Source organism: Trachemys scripta, chromosome 1 (genome assembly GCF_013100865.1).
Source record: "Trachemys scripta elegans isolate TJP31775 chromosome 1, CAS_Tse_1.0, whole genome shotgun sequence".
In the NCBI taxonomy this organism is placed as follows: Eukaryota; Metazoa; Chordata; order Testudines; family Emydidae; genus Trachemys; species Trachemys scripta.
The window spans coordinates 47,233,549-47,255,652 of NC_048298.1; the positions used below are offsets into that span (position 1 = coordinate 47,233,549).

At 37.5% G+C, this 22,104-nt stretch overlaps 1 protein-coding gene across 1 annotated transcript in view; it reads right to left on the bottom strand.

Annotated features, from left to right (window-relative positions):
• Window positions 1-22,104, bottom strand: part of FOXP2 (forkhead box P2) — a 585,642-nt gene that overhangs the window by 134,295 nt on the left and 429,243 nt on the right. Inside the window, exon 5 of the mRNA XM_034769085.1 lies at window positions 9,934-10,023. Within this exon, the coding sequence (XP_034624976.1) occupies window positions 9,934-10,023 (90 nt within the window). The remainder of the gene's footprint in view (window positions 1-9,933; window positions 10,024-22,104) is intronic.

Genomic DNA, 22,104 nt, shown 5'->3' on the forward strand with positions numbered 1-22,104 from the left:
CCATTATCCTTATCATAATTATCTCTGCCTCAAAAAGCACTTCCCAAAACCCAACTGTTCCATGAGGAACAGAAGTCCATAGGAAACTTCATTGACTGCGGTTTTAATTATATATCATCTGTTTGGGCCTTTAGATTGTAAGCTATTTTAGGTAATACCTTTTGTGATGTATGTATTTTTACTATTATTAAGTACCGTGTCCATGGCTCTATATGCTCTAAATAATAGCAACATCAATTTGAAAGAGATACTTGCTAGAGAAATGTTTCTAATATGTTAAGTTGTGTTTTCTTCAACATCAAGCGTGCAGGCCTCCTCTTCCATCTACTGATATAGTTTTCTTGAACAAATGTATTTATTGTGGTGACTGAAGGGAGAATTTTATTAACCATTTATATTTTGAGATCCTCTTTGGGACCCTTACCATATCGATATTGTTGGAATGCTCCCTTTCTATGATATGTTTGTAGGGCTGCTTTTCAAAGACTGCTTTATTAGCTGTTTCATTTAGTAAGATTTTGCACCATTAGTTCTATTACACCTTGCTATATAGTAAGAAATAAATTGGTTTTCCTCAACCTGGCATACAAAGATCTAGAGTGCACCCCGTGGCTTATCACTGGAGAATGTGTAGTAGCACCAACAACAGAAGATGTCAAGGTGGCAATTTTAAGATAAAAAAAAAAAAAGTGTCAGCATCAGAAGTGTTAGTACTTGTAGGTTGTATTAAGGTGCTCTTTCACTCTGCATTATGAAACTTTCTGGTTCCCGAAGTGTGCACTGAGAGAATCTGTTTCTAGATTTATGACTAAAATACAAAGTAAATGTTATGCATGATCAATTAGTTAATTTCAATAATTCATTTTTTAATCTCATACCTATACTGGCAAGTTGAAGTGTGAACTAAGACGAACACTTACCCTGAAGGTGGCATATAACTGGATACTTAATTTCTCCTTTTGAAATATGCAAACTACAGACAAAGCAATCACCCTGCTTGATACAACAATGGCACAATTAACACATACACTAAGTAAAATACCCATAAATATAGCCCAAAGAGCATGAAATGAGTAATCAATACAAATAACTGATGTATGCAGTAAAATGAATCTGTTAAGAAAAAATCAGCAATTGCATACAAAGAACTGATAGAATGACATTTTAGTGTGACTTTCTGCCCTGGATTTTTATTTGGAAGGGAGCAGAACTAAGAACATATATCACTACATCTGGGTGTGGTTTCTTTAAAGTCTAGACAGAGGACATTGTTTTTGAAAGAAATTTTCTGTAAGCATTTACAATTGCTTAATTAAATAAATGCCCCTGGAAAGATCTTATACCTTGACAGTGATTTCACTTGAAGCTATTTTTAAAATTACAGAACAAAGAATCACCGTATCTCACTTGGATGCAAAGCAGATAGTGACTTAAAATTAATCAAAAACAATTCAGAATGCTAAGTAGTTTACAGGATATTTTCCTTGGCTGTTTTCTGGATCAGCAACTTTTATATCATTGTACACTGATATGTTTGTTAAATTCAAGGATGTCAAGAGACACCTGCTTGAGTGGTGGAATCTTAAACCAGTGTAATTAGGAACCTGCTTGCTAGCAGACCCTTTAATAGAATCATGCTGAGTGGGGAGCCATTCACACATCCCCACTTGGCTCTTCACAGGCTTTTCTGGGCAGTCAGCCAGCTAGTGGGAGAATCAGACCAATCAGAGCTGTTGCAAAAAGTCTGGAAGAGTGGCTCACAAAAACCTGCATCTCCCACAACCATAAAGGAGCTACTCACGTGGCAGAAAAAGGAGCAGTTGTGAATGTGAAGGCTGTGCAGGGAGCATAGTGGGAGGGTTGGGAGTGAGTAAAGGTTTCCAGCGGTTGAGGCAGTGCAAAGAAAATAAACTTATTTTTAGGGCCTGGACTCCTGTAGTTTACAGACCAGATAAGGAAAAAGACAGATACTCCTCCATCCATCCAATTCACAGCAGTAGTTCCTGGTATAAGGCAAATGGCAGGATCCATCATGAGAAGAATTTGGGGCTGTGGGTCTGCTCTTTAGTCTGAGAAAAGAATAAGTATTCTCTAAATCCTGGGCCTGAAATTTGTGAGCCTATATGAAGAGTATGAGTGAGTGAATTTGGGATCCTTTTCCCTAGGGCTGCCAACCCTCCAGGATTATCCTGGAGTCTCCAGAAATCAAAGATTAATCTTTAATTAAAGATCATGTCATGTGATGAAACCTCCAGGAATATGTCCAATCAAAATTGGCAACCCAACGTTTCCCCCCCCCCCACTCCACAGTCAGTAGAGCTAGTCAGAGGATCAGCAACATAGGTAACTTTTGAAGGTGAGGACAGGAGAGTGATAACAGGAGCAAAGAAAGTAGATGTACAGGAAATGGTTTTCTAATCCTACAAGAATTTCTGAGATGGCGACACATTTTCCCATCCTGACTCAGGACAAAAAGTCAAAATCTCAAAAAAAATTATGAATTCACAGCTGAAAAAAATCAAATAAGGTAAATTGAAAATTTTGTTTCAGTCATTTCAAAATGTTTCATTTTTATTTTAACCATTTTATACCTTTTTTTACTACTTGTTTACCTAAAAAAGAAAACTTCTCATTTAAAAAATATTGGCATGGGACATTTTGAGAATTATGAAATGTATTTTTTTAATTCTCGTCTAAAAATTTGTCCAAACTGACCCTTTCCCATTGTTTCACTTATGATGAATCAGCATTTCCCAACAAAAAATGTTTTGCTGGAAAATTCCTAACCAACTCTAAAAGAAAGGATATAGGATTCAGAGACAGTAATAAAATTCTGAGAGACAGAGGCACAGAAACCAGGAGGATGAACTGTAGCACCTGTATATGTTTAAAATTAATATGCTTTCTAAAATTGCTGATTATGTGCTAGCTCTAGTTCCACATAATCAGTGGTTGTAAATATAACTTTTACAAAAAGCATTACTACTACATTGTCTCCTTCTCACTCACTGCAAGTAGAAAGGTGGAAAGCACTGGATGCGTATGTACCGATTTTTCGATATACGTCCCTATAAAACTCATAAGATCTGAAGAGTTGCAGAAATATTTTACATACATATCTAACTACAAACATTTGTTTTATCAGTGAAAAATAGAGCACGAATAAACTACAGATGTTTAATATAAGCCGAAAAGACATTTTCAGCAACAATAAATCAATATGAAAACTAAAGTGGGTGATGAACAGCATAAAATATCTTATACAAAATCATTTGCTTTAGTATTTAGAATGTGACAGAGGTATTCTAGGAATCTATTGGCTAACTTTTTTTTTTAAATGTTTGATGTTTCTAACAGTGAGAAGTGATTTAAAGCAATACTTGTCCTGACAGATGTTGTGGCTTAAAGATAACAGACACAAGGTATTCGTTTTCACCAGTAACATAAATAATCAAAGAGAGGACAGGTACTCTGGAATAGGCCTCTATTCATGAGGGTAAAACCCATATAAATGACAGAAGAATCAGGTTTTTAAAAGCATTTTCCTTACAATATTTCCAATACAATATTATGTATCCATTATACACATCTGAATTACAGCCTGGTCCTTCCTTTCTTACCATATTGATCTCTCTACATTACATGGAATTCTTGTTTTCTACACTGCTGAAAGCATGGAAGTTTACACATGCACACAGACACACTCACCTTAACTAAAAATAACTCCCTTGCCTCCTCTTCCTCTCTAGGGTTTATCCTTGCCTTTAGAGTGGGTATCACTGATGCAAATTTCTTCACCTTAGAGGATAAGTGCATATCCTTCATAGCAGACTTACTAGGGAAAATGGGACTTATGCCTTTCCAGCAGCTAGCTTCCAGATTTAATTTACCCCAAGCCTCAATGTTTGCTTATATGTAGGCCAAACATTTCCTTCAGGGTTATACTCAAGAGGGCGAGTCTGTTTATCACTTTTCTCCTCTTACATATTAGACATTTGCATCTCTCCAAATCAATGCTCTCGAGTATGTACAAAATTCTCATGCCCCTTGCTCCTGTGCTAGGTAGGGCTTACTTAGTCTTAAGTGGAAGAGATGTACAAATATAGTTGGCTGGAAGATCTGGAAAGAGAGTTTTGGACTAATTAAATTGATTTCTATTGCTGGTTGACCTGGCACAGAGGAAACCCAATGTACGTTATTATCCAAAACATTTATTTCTCCTTTTATGTGTTTTAAGCAGGAATCCCGTATATAGTTAGGTGTGAGACCAGAATTGTATTCCATATTTACAGGCCCCAAGACAAAACTGAAAAGCAAGTGCCCATGCTCCCCAGGTATTTTTTCTGCTCTCCAATTTCTTCTGCCCACTTTTGCCTATTTTGTCCTTTTTTACTTTCTCATCAAGTTCTTTATATTACAATATAAGATACATTATGTTTTTTAAATCCATTCTTGAATAAGTAAAATATTCTGTTCACTATTTTATATCAATTTATCTTACCAGAAGATCCCAAGGGAGATGACTGAATTAGGGGCAGCTCTGAGGCAGGGAGAGCAGGCAGGTGAGGCCAGAAGTAGGATACATGGGTGTCCTTGTGGGTACATGCTTTTCTATCTTCTGAAGAAAATGGTGCACTGTTTACCTCCCTCTAATCCTATCACTCCTTACGCTACCACTCAGAACCCCATTCACTCTATACTTCGCCCAGATATACCCCTCTCAGTTCCACCACTGGTTCTTTCTCTGTCACATGTTGTACTCACATGTACATGCACCTGCACACATACACATACATACACCAACACACATCCATAGCCTGCTCACACCTTCACCAACCAAACTATGCTGTTCAGTGTTTTGTTTTTCTACTTTTATTTTTCAGTTGTTCTTTATTATTTCCATTTGTCATTTACACACGAGATAAAATATTTTGTAGGATCAATGACCTCTGTATGACAAATCAGGGCCTGTAATCTCTTTGTTGTGAAGGTGTACGTCAAACTTATCTTTGAACAAAATACTTTACAACAAGATAATGTCTGATATTTTAGACATTTTATATATACACGTATTTCCAACTTCTGGTACTCTGGATACTAAACACTAAGAAAATAAACATTAAGTAATGAAACTTAAATGTATACTTAGCTTTCCTAAAACCAAATTTTATAAAATGATTATTTCAATGACGTGTTCATACTAAACAAACAAAGCTTGCCTTAACAACTAACTCTCCCTACAGCATGATATTTATACAACAGGCTTGGTACACACTGAGCTTAACCCTTTGGTTCCAGGAGTCATGATTTCCTGACATAGCATCCTAATACAAAATGCATTCCTATTGACGTTGAAAGCAACAAATCTTCTAGCACTAAGATGTTAATAAGCAACCAGTTAGCTATAAATACATTAACCTACAGAATTAAAAATAATTATCAGTGAAGAAAAAGTTTGAAGCCCGACTTCATGAAAATGAGGTACTCCATTATAGAGATTACACTGGATAGAAAAAAACAGATTTTCATAGATCTTATAGAAAAAAGTATAACTTGCCATCCAAATAGGTATGCAGCCTACAGCAGAATGTAAAACATGAACAATGTAAAGATTAGACTACCCGAAATAAAGGAAATAATCCTAGCACACTAATGCTCAACTATGATAGCAAATCAATAGAATTTGTACAGTTGTTGAAGAGCCACAAGTCTGACTCATGGCTGTAAATGTAACAAGAACAATAATGCTGCAAGTTTTCATACCCAAGCTACATGACGCTAGATTCTTCAGTGGCTGTAGGAAAGTTACTTGTCTGAAAAGGTTCTAAAAGTCTAAGTGATTTTTATTTATTATACGTACTCTGGGAATGTATTGTCATGACATTTAAATAATTCCAGGCGTGTGGCCAGCTTGCTCCACGACAGGTCACCATAATCACAGCATCACTAGTGAAGATAACACATTTTCAGGAACCAAAAATAACATTACAAAAATCTTATCCGTAGTATTACAATATGTTTTTAAGGATGTACAGATAAGACAGTAAAATATATCTCATAATACTTAGGCTAATATCTTCCGTTCGCATCACTATCCCTATTTAGTTATTCTGCTATATGTTGTTAATCAATGTACCTACTGATTGGATCCATTCAATTGGTGCATTAGGGTAATGAATGGCATATATAAACATGTTTCAAATATATTTATTCAGATAGCTATACATGAAAGTAAAATCACTACTATAACTCGTACTCAGGCTTGTCAGATGAGATGTTTTTCTCTGTTTTGCATAAGACATGCTAATGCTTATGCCATCTGCAGCCCTGAAACCCAGAAAAAATGTAAATAAAAAAATAGAGATAAGTAGATAGACATACGCATTCTGGGAACAGGGCATCTATAAAAATTTTACAGCTATGCAGTTATCATTCAGAACAAGGTCAGATCCAAGTCTAAACTACGAGCACCTTTAAGAAATAATATTTGTGATCTAACTGGATGATGATAATATTTTTCCATTTAAATAAATAAACACATAAATACATAAACATATAAAATGCAAAACATAAGACTTATCTCCCTTTATCCAGCTTATATAACATGCTGTCACTTTCAAAAGGATTTTTTCATAAGAAGCAAGTAAAAACTGCTTTGGATCACTACCCAAATTCCTCTGGAATGATCCCAGAGGGTTCCCTAAAGGCATACTGTGTGTGAAGTACCATAAGAAATCCATGGCCCACTACCCCAAAACCCTACTTTTGCCAATGAGTGTGAGGGGAGGTTGAAAGTTTCTGCAGTAACCTTTCAACCTGCTGATTAGCTAATGTGTGCCACAGGCCACTACAATACTGCACATATTACTGAGTAATAAAGACAACATACATAAAATACCATACTGAATGTTTCAAAAATAGACACAATACAATTTGTAACAAAATGGCTACAAAAATATAAATTTTTTTCCTCCTTCTTTCTCCTTATGTATATGGAGTGCATGAGAGGTGCAATGGGAATTATTACCTAACGCCTCCATTTGAATGCAGATGTTACTTTAAAAGTTTTATTAGATCCATAATATAGTCCCAATCTGTTTCCAGTTGCCAGATTGGTCAGTGGCTCTGAAATTAGAAACACATTAATATTGAAGCTAATTTAATATTTTGGTGGGAGAAGTTTGTTCTCTCCTTTTACTTCAAGCATATGTTTCTTTGTATTTGTGTCCTCTAAACCCCACATTGTTAAGACCTGTATATATGTATCGGTGCCTATTGCTATGAAACTTTGGCATTAAGTTACCATTAAATCTGTCATAATAATGTAGTAATGTTGTACAATTTTATGATCTGTACTACAATATTGGGCCTAACTGGCATCATAATGCTCAAGATGTAAATTTCCACTACATAACGAACAATGCAAAGCTCTGTATTAACAGTCAACGACAGAAATAAAAAAACTCCAAGAAGTTATTTTCAAACCTTTTTATACACTTTACAGTCAGAAAGAAAAATAAAACATGGAATTATACTCAGGCCTTAATTTACGTGACATATGATACCTAAACTGAAGTTGGAGAACAAATTTCATTTTTCTTTCATTTAAAAAGTATCAAATAAAGTGCACACACTTAATAAGAGACATTGTGGGCATTCTGGGTGTCTAGAGCAAAATCTGGCATCAAAAAGCAGCAATCCTGGCTTTAGAGAGCTTTTGAAAAGAAAATATTTGCTATTTGTTTTCTTTATTTACTCCTCCCCTGTTTCACCACCACTGGTGAGAAGGAAGCACAAGGCATCTTTACCACTTAGGGCATGTCTACACTGCAGTTAAACGCACATGGCTGCCCATGACTGATTCAGTCTATGGGACTGTTTAATAGATGTTCAAGCTCAGGCTGGAGCCCGAATTTCTACACAGCAATTAAATAGTTCCATAGCCCAAGCCCCGTGAACTCAAGTCAATTGACACGGTCCAGCTGTGGGTGTTTAATTCTAATGTAGACATACCTTTCCTTTCCTTGGGAGACTGAAAAACACAGGGCATATCCTCCATGTTTGATCCATAGGGAATATGAGGACACAGAGCATCTCCTCCAATCTCTCCCCCTCTTTCAGAAGAATCTCTCCCTCTCTCAAAATAATCACCATCACTCTAGGTTTCAGGTCTGACTCCCTATGTGTTTCCCTTCTTTCATCACCATCCATCCCTCCCAGCTGTTCCTTCCAACACTTTCCTCCTTAGACTTGAGATAAAGACCAGGTGGTGGGTGGAGCATTGAGCTGCCAATCCTACCCTTAAGCACTCACTGAAGAAACATGGCTGGCAGGTCAGGCAGCTGCTGCCAGTCTGGCCACTTTTTTTGTCTCTGTCCTCAGCTTTCAGAACATCCGGTAGAGGGAAAAGCCAACACTGAGGAGAAGAGTGGGGAAGCTGAGACAGTCTCAGGACTCTTGCTTGCTTTCTATAGCAGATCCTCATGGCATGATGCCAACTGTATATATTTAATTCCCCTTAGACATCTGCCTGAGTCTTTGGCCTGGTTGTAAGCACTTATAGTTGGTTTAAAAAAGCCAGGGCAGTCCTCACTGAACTGAGACAGCTCGTAAGTATGCAAATTGCTGCAATTTAAAAAGCACATTGGAAAAAGGTGGAAGCGTAGAGCTGTGTGAACGAGTCCTTATGTTCCTTCATGAATGTGTCACAAAGAAAAGGGTGAAAATGTGGAATTACATTAAAAAGTGCACAAGTGAACATAATGTTTCTGGCAAAATTTCACATGAAAGAGAGAAAGAAAGAAAAGAAAACTCTTGTGTATGAGATACTCCCTTAGACACCCCAGAAGAGAAAAATGGCATGAAGACTAAAGCCAAAGAACACACCACACAAATTACATCTGAGACAAAAAGACACTTATTTAAAGAAAGTTAACTGAGGATGCAGAGCAGCCCCAAGTGGCTGTTTGGAATTCTGGCTCAGTGGAGAACCCCAACCAGAAAGGCACCACACAGAAATTCACTGGCCTATCAAAGAATATGTGACCTCCAAAAGGCCTAAAGATAGGGGCTGTGAGGGAAAAGATAGGAGGAATTATACTTTCTTTACACTCAGAGGCATGCACAATCATCTCTCACATATTGTTGTCTTTTGCTGTTCACAGGTGAAAATATGAATATTTGGTATGCTTGAAATGAGTGAGAATCTCTGGTGTTAGCAGTGTATAATTTCATATAGAACTCTTACTTACAACAACCTACGAATGAGGTAAAATTTACAACAAAAAAACAACCAAAACTTCCTGGGATAACACGTTTTACCTTTTACAAATGGTACACATATTTTTATTAATAAAGTACTTGGAAAAATTACTCAACATGTGGTAAAGCAATTCACAAATGCTGAATGAAACACAGCATTCAAATATGAAACTCTAGAATATATTTTTTCTAAAAGCAGCAGGTGTAGCTCCTTTGCAATTCACGCAGTTGTGTTGGCAGCTTTGGGTTGTTCTGCATTTGTCCCTTGGTTGGAATGCTAGTGGATTGTCTACGGCTGCTTTGTTTTCTTAGACATCATTTTACTCCTAGTCTTGACACAGGAATTTTTACATCCATTTGTGAGTAAGAGCACACGCAATCTCTCAAGATATCTGTACAAACATTCTTTATATTGTAGCTATTGAACTCAAATTTGGTTTGCATAAATCTCTGTAGTAAGTGACCTTTTAAGTATCTACAAACTACTACATTTTCTTATTGTGCAGTGAGTTTTCTTTATGAATCAGAAATGAACTACTAGCACGCAAGCATATCTACTGTATTTGTGAAACTGTACATATGCAAGAGTACACTACAGACATACACATACATGTGCAAGCACAATGCACTTCCTTGTGAATAAGGCCCCAAAGATAAGCATATTTTACTAACCTGCAGTGGTCTCTGTTTATCACTGCCCTTAGGAGATTTCAGTCCACTTGTCTGTTGCTGTAAGAGCAGCTGTCTTGCTGCTTGGAGTGCCTAAAAGTAAAAAGACAATCCTGAAATAATTTTTGAACATTTCATAGAAAGAGGCTGGTTAGTCACTGTGAATATTAGGTAAGTACATTCAGAGAAAATATAGTCTCCTCCTATTCAATCTGTAATCATTAGACTTGAGTTTTTCTTAAAATATACACGAAAAATCCTCAGAATGTACATACATAAGACTTCACTAGAATTTATGGATGTACATGAAATCCTGCAGGAAATAAAGTTAATTTGTTTAAAGTGCTTGAAGAGGAAAAATCATAAACTGCATCAATAGCCTCATTTCCACAAGGAACTTGTCTTTGAGTGTTCAACTAAAATGCCCACTCCCTTGTAAATTATCATTCAATTTGCATTTTCATATTACAATTTTGAAGCAAAAGCAGTAGACTTCAAGTGTTACCGGAAGCTGTAATTAAATTTGACAAATCAACATCAGATTATCTTGAAAGTGAATTAATAAGGATATTCATTGAAGATTAAAAACACTTTTTTGTACTTACAATTCAAGGGGAAACCTCTCCTTTGACAAAATAAAGTGCAGTTTTAATGCTAAATAAAACTGAGTGGTTTTCATTTGCATTCTTAGTAAAATCAGAGAACAAAGAAATTACCACTCCACCAATCAGATTAGTTTCTGTGGATGACATTATCCCAATCAAAATATAAGATGTTTTCATTTATTTTATGTTTTCATTCCAACTCAGCAAAATAAAGCTAAGCAATAGAAATGTATATAAACATTCCATTTACCAGAAGAGGGCTAGTTTAAATGAATTTTGTCTATAAAATTACTGTAAAAACAAGAGCTACAAAACAGCACTTACTAAAAGATTTTTTTTAAAGGAAAAACAGTTTAAACTAATTGTAAAACATTTATAATGAAGCTACTTGAAGAACTCTTTTTCTCCTCCCTCTTCAATGTCTGAGTTCAGTGAATAGCAGTTATGTTATTTAACAATGTATTAAACTACGGTATATTGCTGTTACTGGAACATACAGTATATATATCACAATACAATGCAATCTCATCAATATTCTCCTAAAATAATCAAGATTCTCAGCTGATAAAGAAAGGTACAATTTTGATTAGACTCAAATGAGCTGGTTTTTAAGATAGTTTCTAGTATCCATGACAACAGTTGCTTTGACAAGATGTGCATATGGCATTACACTGCCAGCTGGTGTGAACAATGTTTGAACTACTGCATTGAGATGCTGAGCAAACAGAAAAAGTTGCCACGTCTTAACCCTCAGGGAAGGCAGTCATCCCCTGATCAATTATGAAAAGACAGAGAGAGGGCTGCTACAGTCTGGCTCCAAGCAAGTTTTCTGAGAAGGCAGGCAGACATAGGAAACCAAAGTAAACAAACTGAATGCACTAACACCATCTCCTAACAACATTGATTTGTCTCCCCATAGAAGGATCTGGTACAAGTTTGCAGAACATACTTTTAACATTTGGAGACATTCCCACAACAATCTGCTTATTGTTTCATCAAATTCTCAAGTAATTACAGGTCAGCTTCAGCACTAGAAGGATTATTACATTCCCGTACATTCCCCTGAACCTAGGTAATGAGAGAGAAAGAGAGAGAGACCCAGCTTCTGTTCTTTAAAAATAAGTACAATTCAATGTATTTCAATGTGCACTTGGAGTATTTTGTCACCATAGAACTTGTGTTCTATTTGCTATTCTAAATAGAACAATAATTTTCTTTGCAATCATGGTTCATGAATAGTTTCTAAAGGCCAAATCCTAGTCTTGTTGCAGTCAATGAAAAATATCCATTAACTTCACTGGGACTAGGATTTGGCCCCAAGGTCCTATTCTGAAACACTTGGCTGAGAAATGGTACTGCTCAGGCATCACATTCATTTTGATTTGTAGTGAGTTTTATGATCCTTCACAATCTTTGGAGCCATACCCGAGGGAGACTGGAATTAAAGAGAGGGAATCATTGCACTGTTGAATTGACAGGAGCTTGCATAGCTCACCAATCAGATGGTGTTGTTACAAGGACTAGTGAAGAGATCTGAAGATAAATAGAAGAGGGAAAGAGCCATGAATAATTAATTTCTTTTTATTTGTAGTGGTAGCAGAAAGTTCATTAAACTGATTTTATCTGGAAAAATTATAATACAGCATCTTGCTGGTATACAGACTAATCAATGCTAGAAAATAATAATATCCACGGGTTATTTTCACACTGCAAGTTGTTTCAGTGTTCCAATCTTCCTCAGAAACACCGACAACTAGCACCAATATAAAATGGAATCAAATCTCTGGCACAGCTCTAGATTTACTATACCAGAGAATTAGAGAACTGGAATCTGAAGCATCTCAGAATTTTGCCAGGCAATATTGCTCAAATCATGGGTAGCATACTAGCACAGCATCACTATAAGAAAGCATGAATCCCTACCACTACAAAATAAGTCACAGTCTATGAAAAAGAAATACACCACAACAGGATATGTTTGCATAAAAGGCTACACTACTTAAACTAGCTTGATTTATATGTGCAGGTAGAGACATTTTTAAAAGAGTAAAGGCTCATCTTTTAATACAGAATGTCTTACAAATGATGACTACCTGAATACTTCAATGAGCTTATTGTGGCAATTTAGATTACTGTAAACACAGGAGATAGAAGAAGAACAGAAAACAATTTCAAAAGATCAGAGATGATTTAAAACTCATAAGGAGAAATCGCTGACAGTCTTTGTTCTTATATCTGTTATCACATGACACATTTTTCCTCAATGTAGTGGTTAACACTTTGGTATTGCTTCTCAGTAAACAATTTCTCAGAGACATATTGTTCATCTCAGATAATTATTATTGGCACTATTCAAAACTGTGAGAATTAGGGGACTATAAAACATTCAGTTCTATCAGTTCATTTACTGCTATTAAATCCTTGAAAAACAACTTGACAATTTAAAGTAAAATATTAATGTTGGAAGACACATCTACATTTCAGTCATGTATCAAATTAAGGCAAATTCCAAATAACATTAATAAAGTTTTGTGAACTAATTGCATGACAATATGTGATCTAAATACAATTCGGCTAAAACAAACTAACAGATGTTTACAAACTTTGCTGGTCAAAATTATGCAGAGTTTTGACTCGAATGCTAGCAAAAGGAAGGTTTCTTGGGCAGTCAAAACAAAATCCAGTTTCCAATGACATTTGTTTTGAATTAAGGAGGCATTTTTGCTTAATTAAATTATCTAATTTAGTAAAACTGTAGAAAAATAAAGGCGATGTAGATGAAAACACTAAAAATAACTAAAGATTCCGACTGAAGTCGCAATTAGTTTAACAATGTGAATGAAAATCATTATAATGGTTTAAGTATTGGCAGCATGAGCAGGAAATTTGGGCATATGGGTTTCCAGAACTCACTGCATCTTGCAGTAAAATATTTATTGGGAACACTATTTCTTAATATTTACTGTGCAGTTCCAACCTATCTGAAATGTAAGCAGAACAAAAATAAAATTTATTGTATATAATTCACTTTATTAAAGTTGATAATTTGATGTACATTTTTATGTGTGTTAAAGATAATTGAAGGAGATATGAGTCATGTACTATTCCCTAGATTTTTGTTATTTTAAGAATGCTTTCAAATTAATTTAATAAGATTTAATATTTTAACAAAGTTGAAAGTTGCTACCAAAGAAGGTAAACAGATTACTTTCCTGCTTTAAAAAGTAAATGTGTATTTTGTAGAAAACAGATGTCACTCATATCTTTTCTTTAAAAATAAGAATGTTTAACCTATAAGCCTGTTGCATTTGAGACGTTAAAATGAAAAATGACATCTACGCCCATTAATATCTTCAATGTGTAAACAGCACAGCATGACACATTCTTGAGAGCTGAAGGCTACAAAATCTCTCTGAAACATAAATAACAAAGCACTCAGAAGCATATTTGATGTTGATATTCATCTCTGAGAAAAACACTGCTGCCTGGGCTTCTTATGAAAATAGATGCAGCCCAAATGGATCTCCTGTAATTGGTTTCAGATAGCGAGGTCAGAAGAAATATGATACAAGAAACTATTATGTGGAACAGTCGAAACAAGAATGTTTATACAGGCACTCCTCAGTTATACTGACAAACGGTGTATATTTTGGAGATAACCAGAACCAAAAAACTTGCCAGAAGACAGCCAGATTCTTTCACCTTTCCACCCCAAAATCCCTATTTTATTTTGTTAAACGATTGACTGTTTTAACTTTGACCACTGAACATAAAATAAGCTTCCAAACAGTCTTCCCAGTTGTAAGTTTCATACAAGAGTTAACTCTCATCACTGGTAACACCATGTATGCATGCACATGCACTTAGTTGAGTTAAAGACAAGAGGCCTCAACTTTATTAACTGGAGAGCAGCAAATTAACCAAGTGATTCTACAGCTACATTTAGTCCCAGCCATTAGATCAGTGGAACCTTTGGCCCTCCAGGGTATTACACTGAATCCCTCCTTTCCCCTAATGACTCAGCTTCACAAGCCCAGAATTGTATAGGCATCACTTTCCCTTAAGGAGATTTAGGCCTGCTTGTAGGGGAACCACACATCTGTGTATGATTCTTCCTAGTACTAATCCAATGATACTACTAAACCCCTTTGTTGCTTAACCTATGATTTTGTTATCTGAAAAAGGTAATGGGGACAAAGCTCTCTAACAAACAGCCCACAGGTTACTAGCCACTCAGTAATGACAACTGACAAACATTCCAAACTAATCTCCATAAGTTAGCAAAACTATCATTCCAAGGCTCTTCAATTTAAGAAGATCTGAACCACCTACCACTACAAACCACGCTGCCCAATGACTCTTTCTGGATACACCAAAGGAAAGCAAACCCAAACTTTACCAAGGATCAGTCTAATCTGCCTTGGTGGAAAAAAAATTCCTTCCTGACTCCAAACATGGTGATGAGGAAACCTTTTGGAAAGCATGCCAAAAGGGGACAAACAGCTGAGAACCTATGCTGTCAAAAGCATCCCACAATTAACATCTGGGCAACAGTAAGAAGACGGATGCCACAAAGGTGTGGGAGGCTGAACAATTATTATATTGTTTGCTGGCAGTAGTGCTCATAACCTGCTAGTTGTTTCCTCAGGAAACTCAAGAGTCTAAGAAATCTAGATGACCAGTAGGGAGCTGAAAGAATTAACTACTGCAGAATTAGTGAACATTGTTTAGGTGGGGATAGTAGTGAGAAAGGTAATGGTCAACCAGTCCCAAGTAATGGAAAGATTGACCTAATTAGTCTTACAAGAAAGATTTTCCTGCTAGCCCAAAGTCTTATAATTAGTGTGGGGGATAGTTTGGGTGGTGGTGCCTTAAGATAATATATATAAGATACTTAACTTATTCATAACCATCAAGTTGTGCACAGCCCTAGCCAGTACAAACATATTTTTATAACTGTTACCTTCACCAACCCTCCCTCCCATTTTTTTTTAACAGTCAATATATTAACTTGTAAGTTTTGTGGGGCAAGAAAAATGTTTGCCTCAAGCACACTGATACCTAGATCCTAATTGTGGTCTTTGGTCATTCCTGCAATAAAAACAAAAATAGAAGCAGCAATTCTTTTTAATATAATGCCTATCTACCTGAGTTTCTATTTAGGCTAGATGTTATCCAGCATTAATTTCCAACAAAAGAGAAAAAGTAACAGTAATAAACTGGTGAATGCAACATGAAGTCGCATAATGATGTTTAATAAAAGGAAATTAATCATCTAATTGTCATAAACCTATTTTCAAACAGCAATCTATCAGAGAGAAATTATGCATCTGTAGTTATTGACCTTTCATTTTACCATGACTGATGCATAATTAGATGAGTTTTGTGAAAAATACTAGTTAATTACAAGGAAAAAAACAGTAATTGTTTGGGGTATTTTTGCATTTAATATCATATTTTTTCTGTGAAGGATACTAATAAATATTTTGCACCAATAGATACTTTTCTTAGAAGCTAGCATATTTCATTTTACAAAGACAAATTTAGTTTCCCTTTACTTATCCCAATTAAATAGGTACAAAATACAGCTTCAAAATTATCATTTTCCCACCCTGGCGCTGGCCGGCCCTGGAGTGGTAACAAAACCTCCACACCGTTGCTTGCACTAATTTCCTGTGCAATGAGCACAAGTTATCCTAGTAGACCTCATTTCATGATGGGGATCAGGGGTACACAGTAGAATATGCACATGTATTGTGATTGCATACCAAAGTGTTATCTCCAAAGCTCTAAACACTCGCAGAATGTGAATTTTTGGGGTTAGGAGGGATCTGAGAGCAGTGCAGCAAAGCTGTGCATCACCTGACTACCTTTTTTTCCTAGAGAGACAAGGTGGGTGAGGTAATATCTTTTAGTGGAGTTGGTCTCTCTCATGAACAGAAATTGGTCCAATAAAAGATATGAGCTCTCCCACACAGTCTCGCTCCTGGGACCAACATGGCTACAACTACACTGAATTACTCTTTTCCTCACAGACATATGGTACTCCCTGAATCTGGCTTACACTGTGACCCTTGGTAAAGAGTGATCAGATAGGTAGCTTGCAGTATGTTATTATTGTCACTGTATATTATTTATTGACTAACAACATTAATAAAAAAGCCAGAGGGCAAATATTAGTTGTGCAAGACCACATATATGCTCTCATTGCCATCCTTCTGCATGTGGCACTGCCATTGAAGTAAATGGGAGATTTAATTACAACTTAATAGAAGAATGTGGCCTGTATCTCCATACTGACTGAAAGAAGCAGTCAGATCACTATACCGGTATTCACATGAATTAATACATAAAATCTGCTAGTAGATATTGAAAATGTATTAAACAGGGAGGGCATGAAGGAGAAATGAAGAATGAACACTTCACTTATCCTATGTGTGACTTCAGAAGCAACAAAATATTTGTGGAATTATTCAATAGCTATGAAATATTATAGATGATCACCTATTTCTAATACATACACATACAATCTGTTAGGAAGTAGGTTCAAAAACCTCTTGCATCAGGTCTCAAAATGCATATTAGATATTAACTTGTTGACTGTTAAGGCTATTTGTAAGTAAAGCTGTGTGAAGCTAAATAGTTTTGATTCGGGAGGAACGATGGTTAACAATTCATAGATAGGGAGGGGAGTCGATGCACATGGAAGCAGGTATGGTTCAGCCACTATACAGTGATCAGAGTCTAACTAAGTTTGATATTTTCAGAGTGGATGAGGGTGGAAGAAGAACAATACCATGATATCGAAGTAGTACTATGATGCTAGACCTCGAGAAGGGGGATTTTTAGTTACTAACAGCTGGAAGGGAAAAGTTAGTAAATTAAAATCCACAGAATCAGTATAGAGGCAGAATAAGAAATAGAGTTATATTAATAGGAAGTATTCATATTCAAGAACATCATTAAAAATGGAAACAAAAATAGAAGGGACAGGACAGAAATGAAGACTGATTGGTGTTGGTGGGTAATATTAAGAGAGATAAAAGGAAATTTGAAGAACAAATGCTAAAAGGACAATTATATTAAAAAGGGATTGCCTCAGCCATGAAGAGCACAGTCATGCATACCCATACCTTTACACTTATTTCTCAATTGTGCCCTGTATTCAGTTGGTCAAGGGATTTGCAAAACATGGCTAATGCAAAGTCCTCCATTCTGACAGGCTGAAGGCCATACTTAGGCCAAAAGGAAGAGACCTACATAGTGGAAAGCAATTAAAAAGTCATCTTATAGCAATTATGCAAATCAGAGCCCTCAGTCAATCAGAATGTACATAATTGCTGAAGAGTTATTAATTAATAAGGATTCTGCATATGAAGACAATAACTATTTGATTTACTACTGCCCTCAGAATTGCACATCCATAGATATTTAATACTGTTTAACTATAAAAGGAACTACTATTAGGGTATGTGATGGTGACGCCAGACTTTTACAGGGGGGGAAGGTATGTAGCCTGTGTGCATAAAAAAAGTTCACAACAACTTACAACGTATGGAAAATCTAAATGCGTGTTCATTGCTAGCACGAAAGAAATTTTGTTTTGAAGTGACAAAGATTTTATACCACTAAGAGAGAAACTTTTAATAAAAATACAATTTCAGCTCTTGATGCTGCAAATATTTACACACATACAGTACTTAATTTTCAGAACATGTGTAGTTCCTTTGAAGTCAATGGGACTAGTCATGTGAATTACAGGAGAACCTCAGAGTTACAAACACCTTGGGAATGTTTGTAACTCTGAACAAAACTTTATGGCTGCTCTTTCAAAAGTTTACATCTGAACATTGACTTAATACAGCTTTGAAACTTTACTATGCAGAAGAAATATGCTGCTTCCCCCCCCACACACACACACCTTTTTTTTTTAGTAGTTTACATTTAACACAATACTGTACAGTATTTGCTTTATTTAGTGCATACTTCCGGTTCCAAATGAGGTGTATGGTTGACTGGTCAGTTCGTAACTCTGGTGTTCGTAACTGAGTGAGGTTCTACTGTAAGTTATATATCTGCTTAAATGATCGAAGGATCAAGTACTTAATTTTTTCTCTTTCTTCCCCACCTGCATCGGAGGGTGACCAGATGTCCTGATTTTATAGGGAAAGTCCCGATTTTTGAGTCTTTTTCTTATATAGGCTCCTATTACCCCCCACCCCCTGTCCCGATTTTTCACATTTGCTGTCTGGTAACCGTACTTCATTCTCCTCTTCTTCTTCTTTTTTTTTTTTTTTTTTTTTTTGTGGCCTATGGCAGTTTTGTAAAATTCAAATGAGACATCCTACCAGTGATGGCATTTTTTAAAAAAGCATTTATTAGTGGCTGAGGATCTTAGTCTGTACACTCAACATGAGGAATTTGTCTATCTGTCTGCCTGTAATGCAATAACTGTTGAAAAACCACAATCTGATCAATTCCAAAATTACAGGAAATGTTCCAGACATCAATGGGCAGAACCCTATTGATTTTAGCGAAAATAAGAAAACCAGAAAAAGCCTGATTTCCACTCTGGCCAGAACCCAACTCATTTTTGTGAACATGGGAAAAACAGAAAAGAGTGATTTCTACTAAAATCACCATTTGGTCACTCAGGATATAGGGATAAAATGGCTAGGGTTAAGAGAGGCCCCCTGACCACTCAAATGAGCAGTTCCCACCCCCAGGCTGGGTCCATCACCCCCCAACTCAGCCAAGCCCATCCAGATAGGCCCTTTGCCCCCCAGCTCTGTCCAGGTCACTCACCCCCACCCCAGCATTGTGGTCAGAATGCTACTGGTATTGCTGAAAACTGGAAAATCAGAAAAGCCTGATTTTTACAGAAGTCAGGCTTTTCCAGTTTTCCAATTTTCACCAAAACCAATAGGATTCTGATTGGAGAGAGTGTGTGTGTAGGGGGGCTTGGCTATCATGCAGGCTCAGGCCTAGGTGGGTGTACAGCTTTGAGTACATAAGCAACAAAATATGGGGCCCTCTAGTATAGTTTATTCTAAAGTTTCAATAGCACAAATTTACAAATCAGTTGTACAAACCTGATTTAAATCGATTGTCATTAAAAAATCAAATACTTTAAATCATGATATAAATCACTCCACCCTGTATGGGACTTTTAAAATAGCTATATCAACTGAATTGGATCCAGTGCGTAAGTCTGCTGAGCTCCCTACTTTTGCACTGGGGGAAAATTATATGTATTTCTTTTTCAAATGTGTTTTTAATTTTCACACGGCACGCAGAGCTCTGGATGAGCACTTAAAATCTGAATAAATGAAACAAAAAATGCAATAAACATAATACCAAAAAATGGGAGTCCCAATGGTGGCCATTACTAACACATTTTACTGTAAGTTATTTACATTTTACCAAGACTTTTGATAAACACCCTTTCACAAGGCTATTAAGGAAACTTGATAAACTCTGGAGAGAGCTACAGTCTTGCCAGGGTTTTAAAAAAAGATGAGGTGTCAGGATGCAAAGAATAGCAATAAATAGCCAATTTTCATAGAAAGAGGGGGCCCCAGAGTTGGCAGAGTGGGGGAATAGGGGCGATTCAAACCACACTGAAGTCAATAGAAAATTTCCATTAACTTCAGTTGGCTTTGGATCAGGCCCACAGTGAGATAGGAAACTTTTCTGCAGAAACAAAATTATTTAGCTTAACAAAGACTAGAGAGGATCGTGAGGAATTCCAGAAGGAACCACAGTATCCAAATGACCATAAACAAAATGATATGTGGACTAGAAAAAAGCACACGTGCTTCCAGCGGCTGGTAAGATGAAGGCAGCTGGAAGACTAAGGGAGTTGGCCAACTGGTGAGCATCTCTGAAGCACTTGTGTGTTATTGCTGTTAATAAACTTTGGGGAGCAAAAGCGGAGTACTTTCTGAGCTGTGCTATGCTGATAACTTGCCATCAAGTTTGGTAGAACTCTGGGCTGCTTGCTGTATTTTGGAATCTAGGCTTGGTTGCTGACTGTCTTGGCTAGGTTGCTCAGCTGTTAGGTGTGTTAGCACCTGTTTTCTAGCGGGGGGGTCTTTTGAAGGGCGTAAGCAGGGGACTCTTTGACGTGGGAGAAATGCAGCTTCTGATTGGATAGGCCAGCAATTAGAGGCAGCTGAGTGAGATGGGTTGAGTCACCAATTCCTGCTATGTGGGTGGGGGGAGGGGGGACAGGATTTAAAAAGCATGCAGGCTACCACTGGCTGGTGAGACACGTGGCTGGTGGTGAGATCAAGGCAGCTGGAGCCCAAGAGAATTAGTCAGCTGAGTTCGAGTGGAGGGAGGTAGTGTTGTGAGTTGGTTTTTGGTTCCTTAACTTGCAGGTCCTCTACAGGGAACAGCCCACCATGGAAGAAAAAAACATGTTGCTAACACCACTGCTAGCTCTTTCTCTGCTTCCATCTGTGGGGACCCCCTCCAGACAGGCATCCTCACCCTGGAGGATTCCACCCAGGCCCTGCCCTTGACTTGCTGGGAATGCTGCCTGCATATCCCTGCTCATAAAAGTCAGGCAGGGGGAATCAATGGGTATGAGAGGTGTCTGTTGATGGAGTCCCTCAGGAAGAAGGTAAGACAGCTGCAGGAGGAGATGGCTTATCTACGTAGCATCCAGGAGCACAAGGACCTCATTGACAGGATGCATATGGAGACATCTGGGATGGAGGCTGATAACTGACCACAGATGACCATGGCAGCACCAGAGAAGGAGAACTGGATGCTCTGCAAGTAGCAGACTGGCTGCTGGCCACCTCGGTCAGACTATGCTTCACCCCCGTATTTGGGTCTCCCATCCATCGAGATGGTGTGCTGTCCTGACAACAGGAGGTTGAGGGCGAGGAGCCATTTACCCCCAAGGCATACCCCAGAGGAGGTGGTCAGGGATTCCCTTGTGAAGGGAACAGAGGTATACATCTGCCAACCTGATATGATGTCCCAGGAGGCATGCTGCCTGCCTGAAGCCCATGTTTAATGAGGAAAATGTTGCCTGCCTGGAGCCCATGTCCGAGATACAAGGGAAAGGTTGCTGAGGCTCATCCATCCCTCTGATCACTATCTCATGTTACTCATCCATATGGGCATTAATTATACTGCCAGGTCTTACCCTGAACAGATCAGCAGTGACTACAGAGTTCTGGGAGCAAGGGTGAAAGTGTCAGAGGCGCAGGTTGTGTTCTCGTCCATTCTCCCAGTTGAGGGAAAGGGCCCGGGCAGGGACACATGCATTCTGAAGATGAATGCATGGCTGCGTAGATGGAGTCGACAGGAGGCCTTTCGCTTCCTCAACCATGGGATACTCTTCTGGGAAGAAGGTCTTCTGGGAAGAGATGGGGTCCACCTGACCAACAAGGTGAAGAGCATCTTTGTGCACCAACTCGCCAACCTAGTGAGGAGGGGTTTAAACTAGGTTCAAAGGGGGCAGATGACAAAAGCTCACAGGTAAGTATAAAAAAGGTGACCTTAACGGAAGGTTATATGTTGGGGGAGATGGAAAATTACAATAGGTTTATAG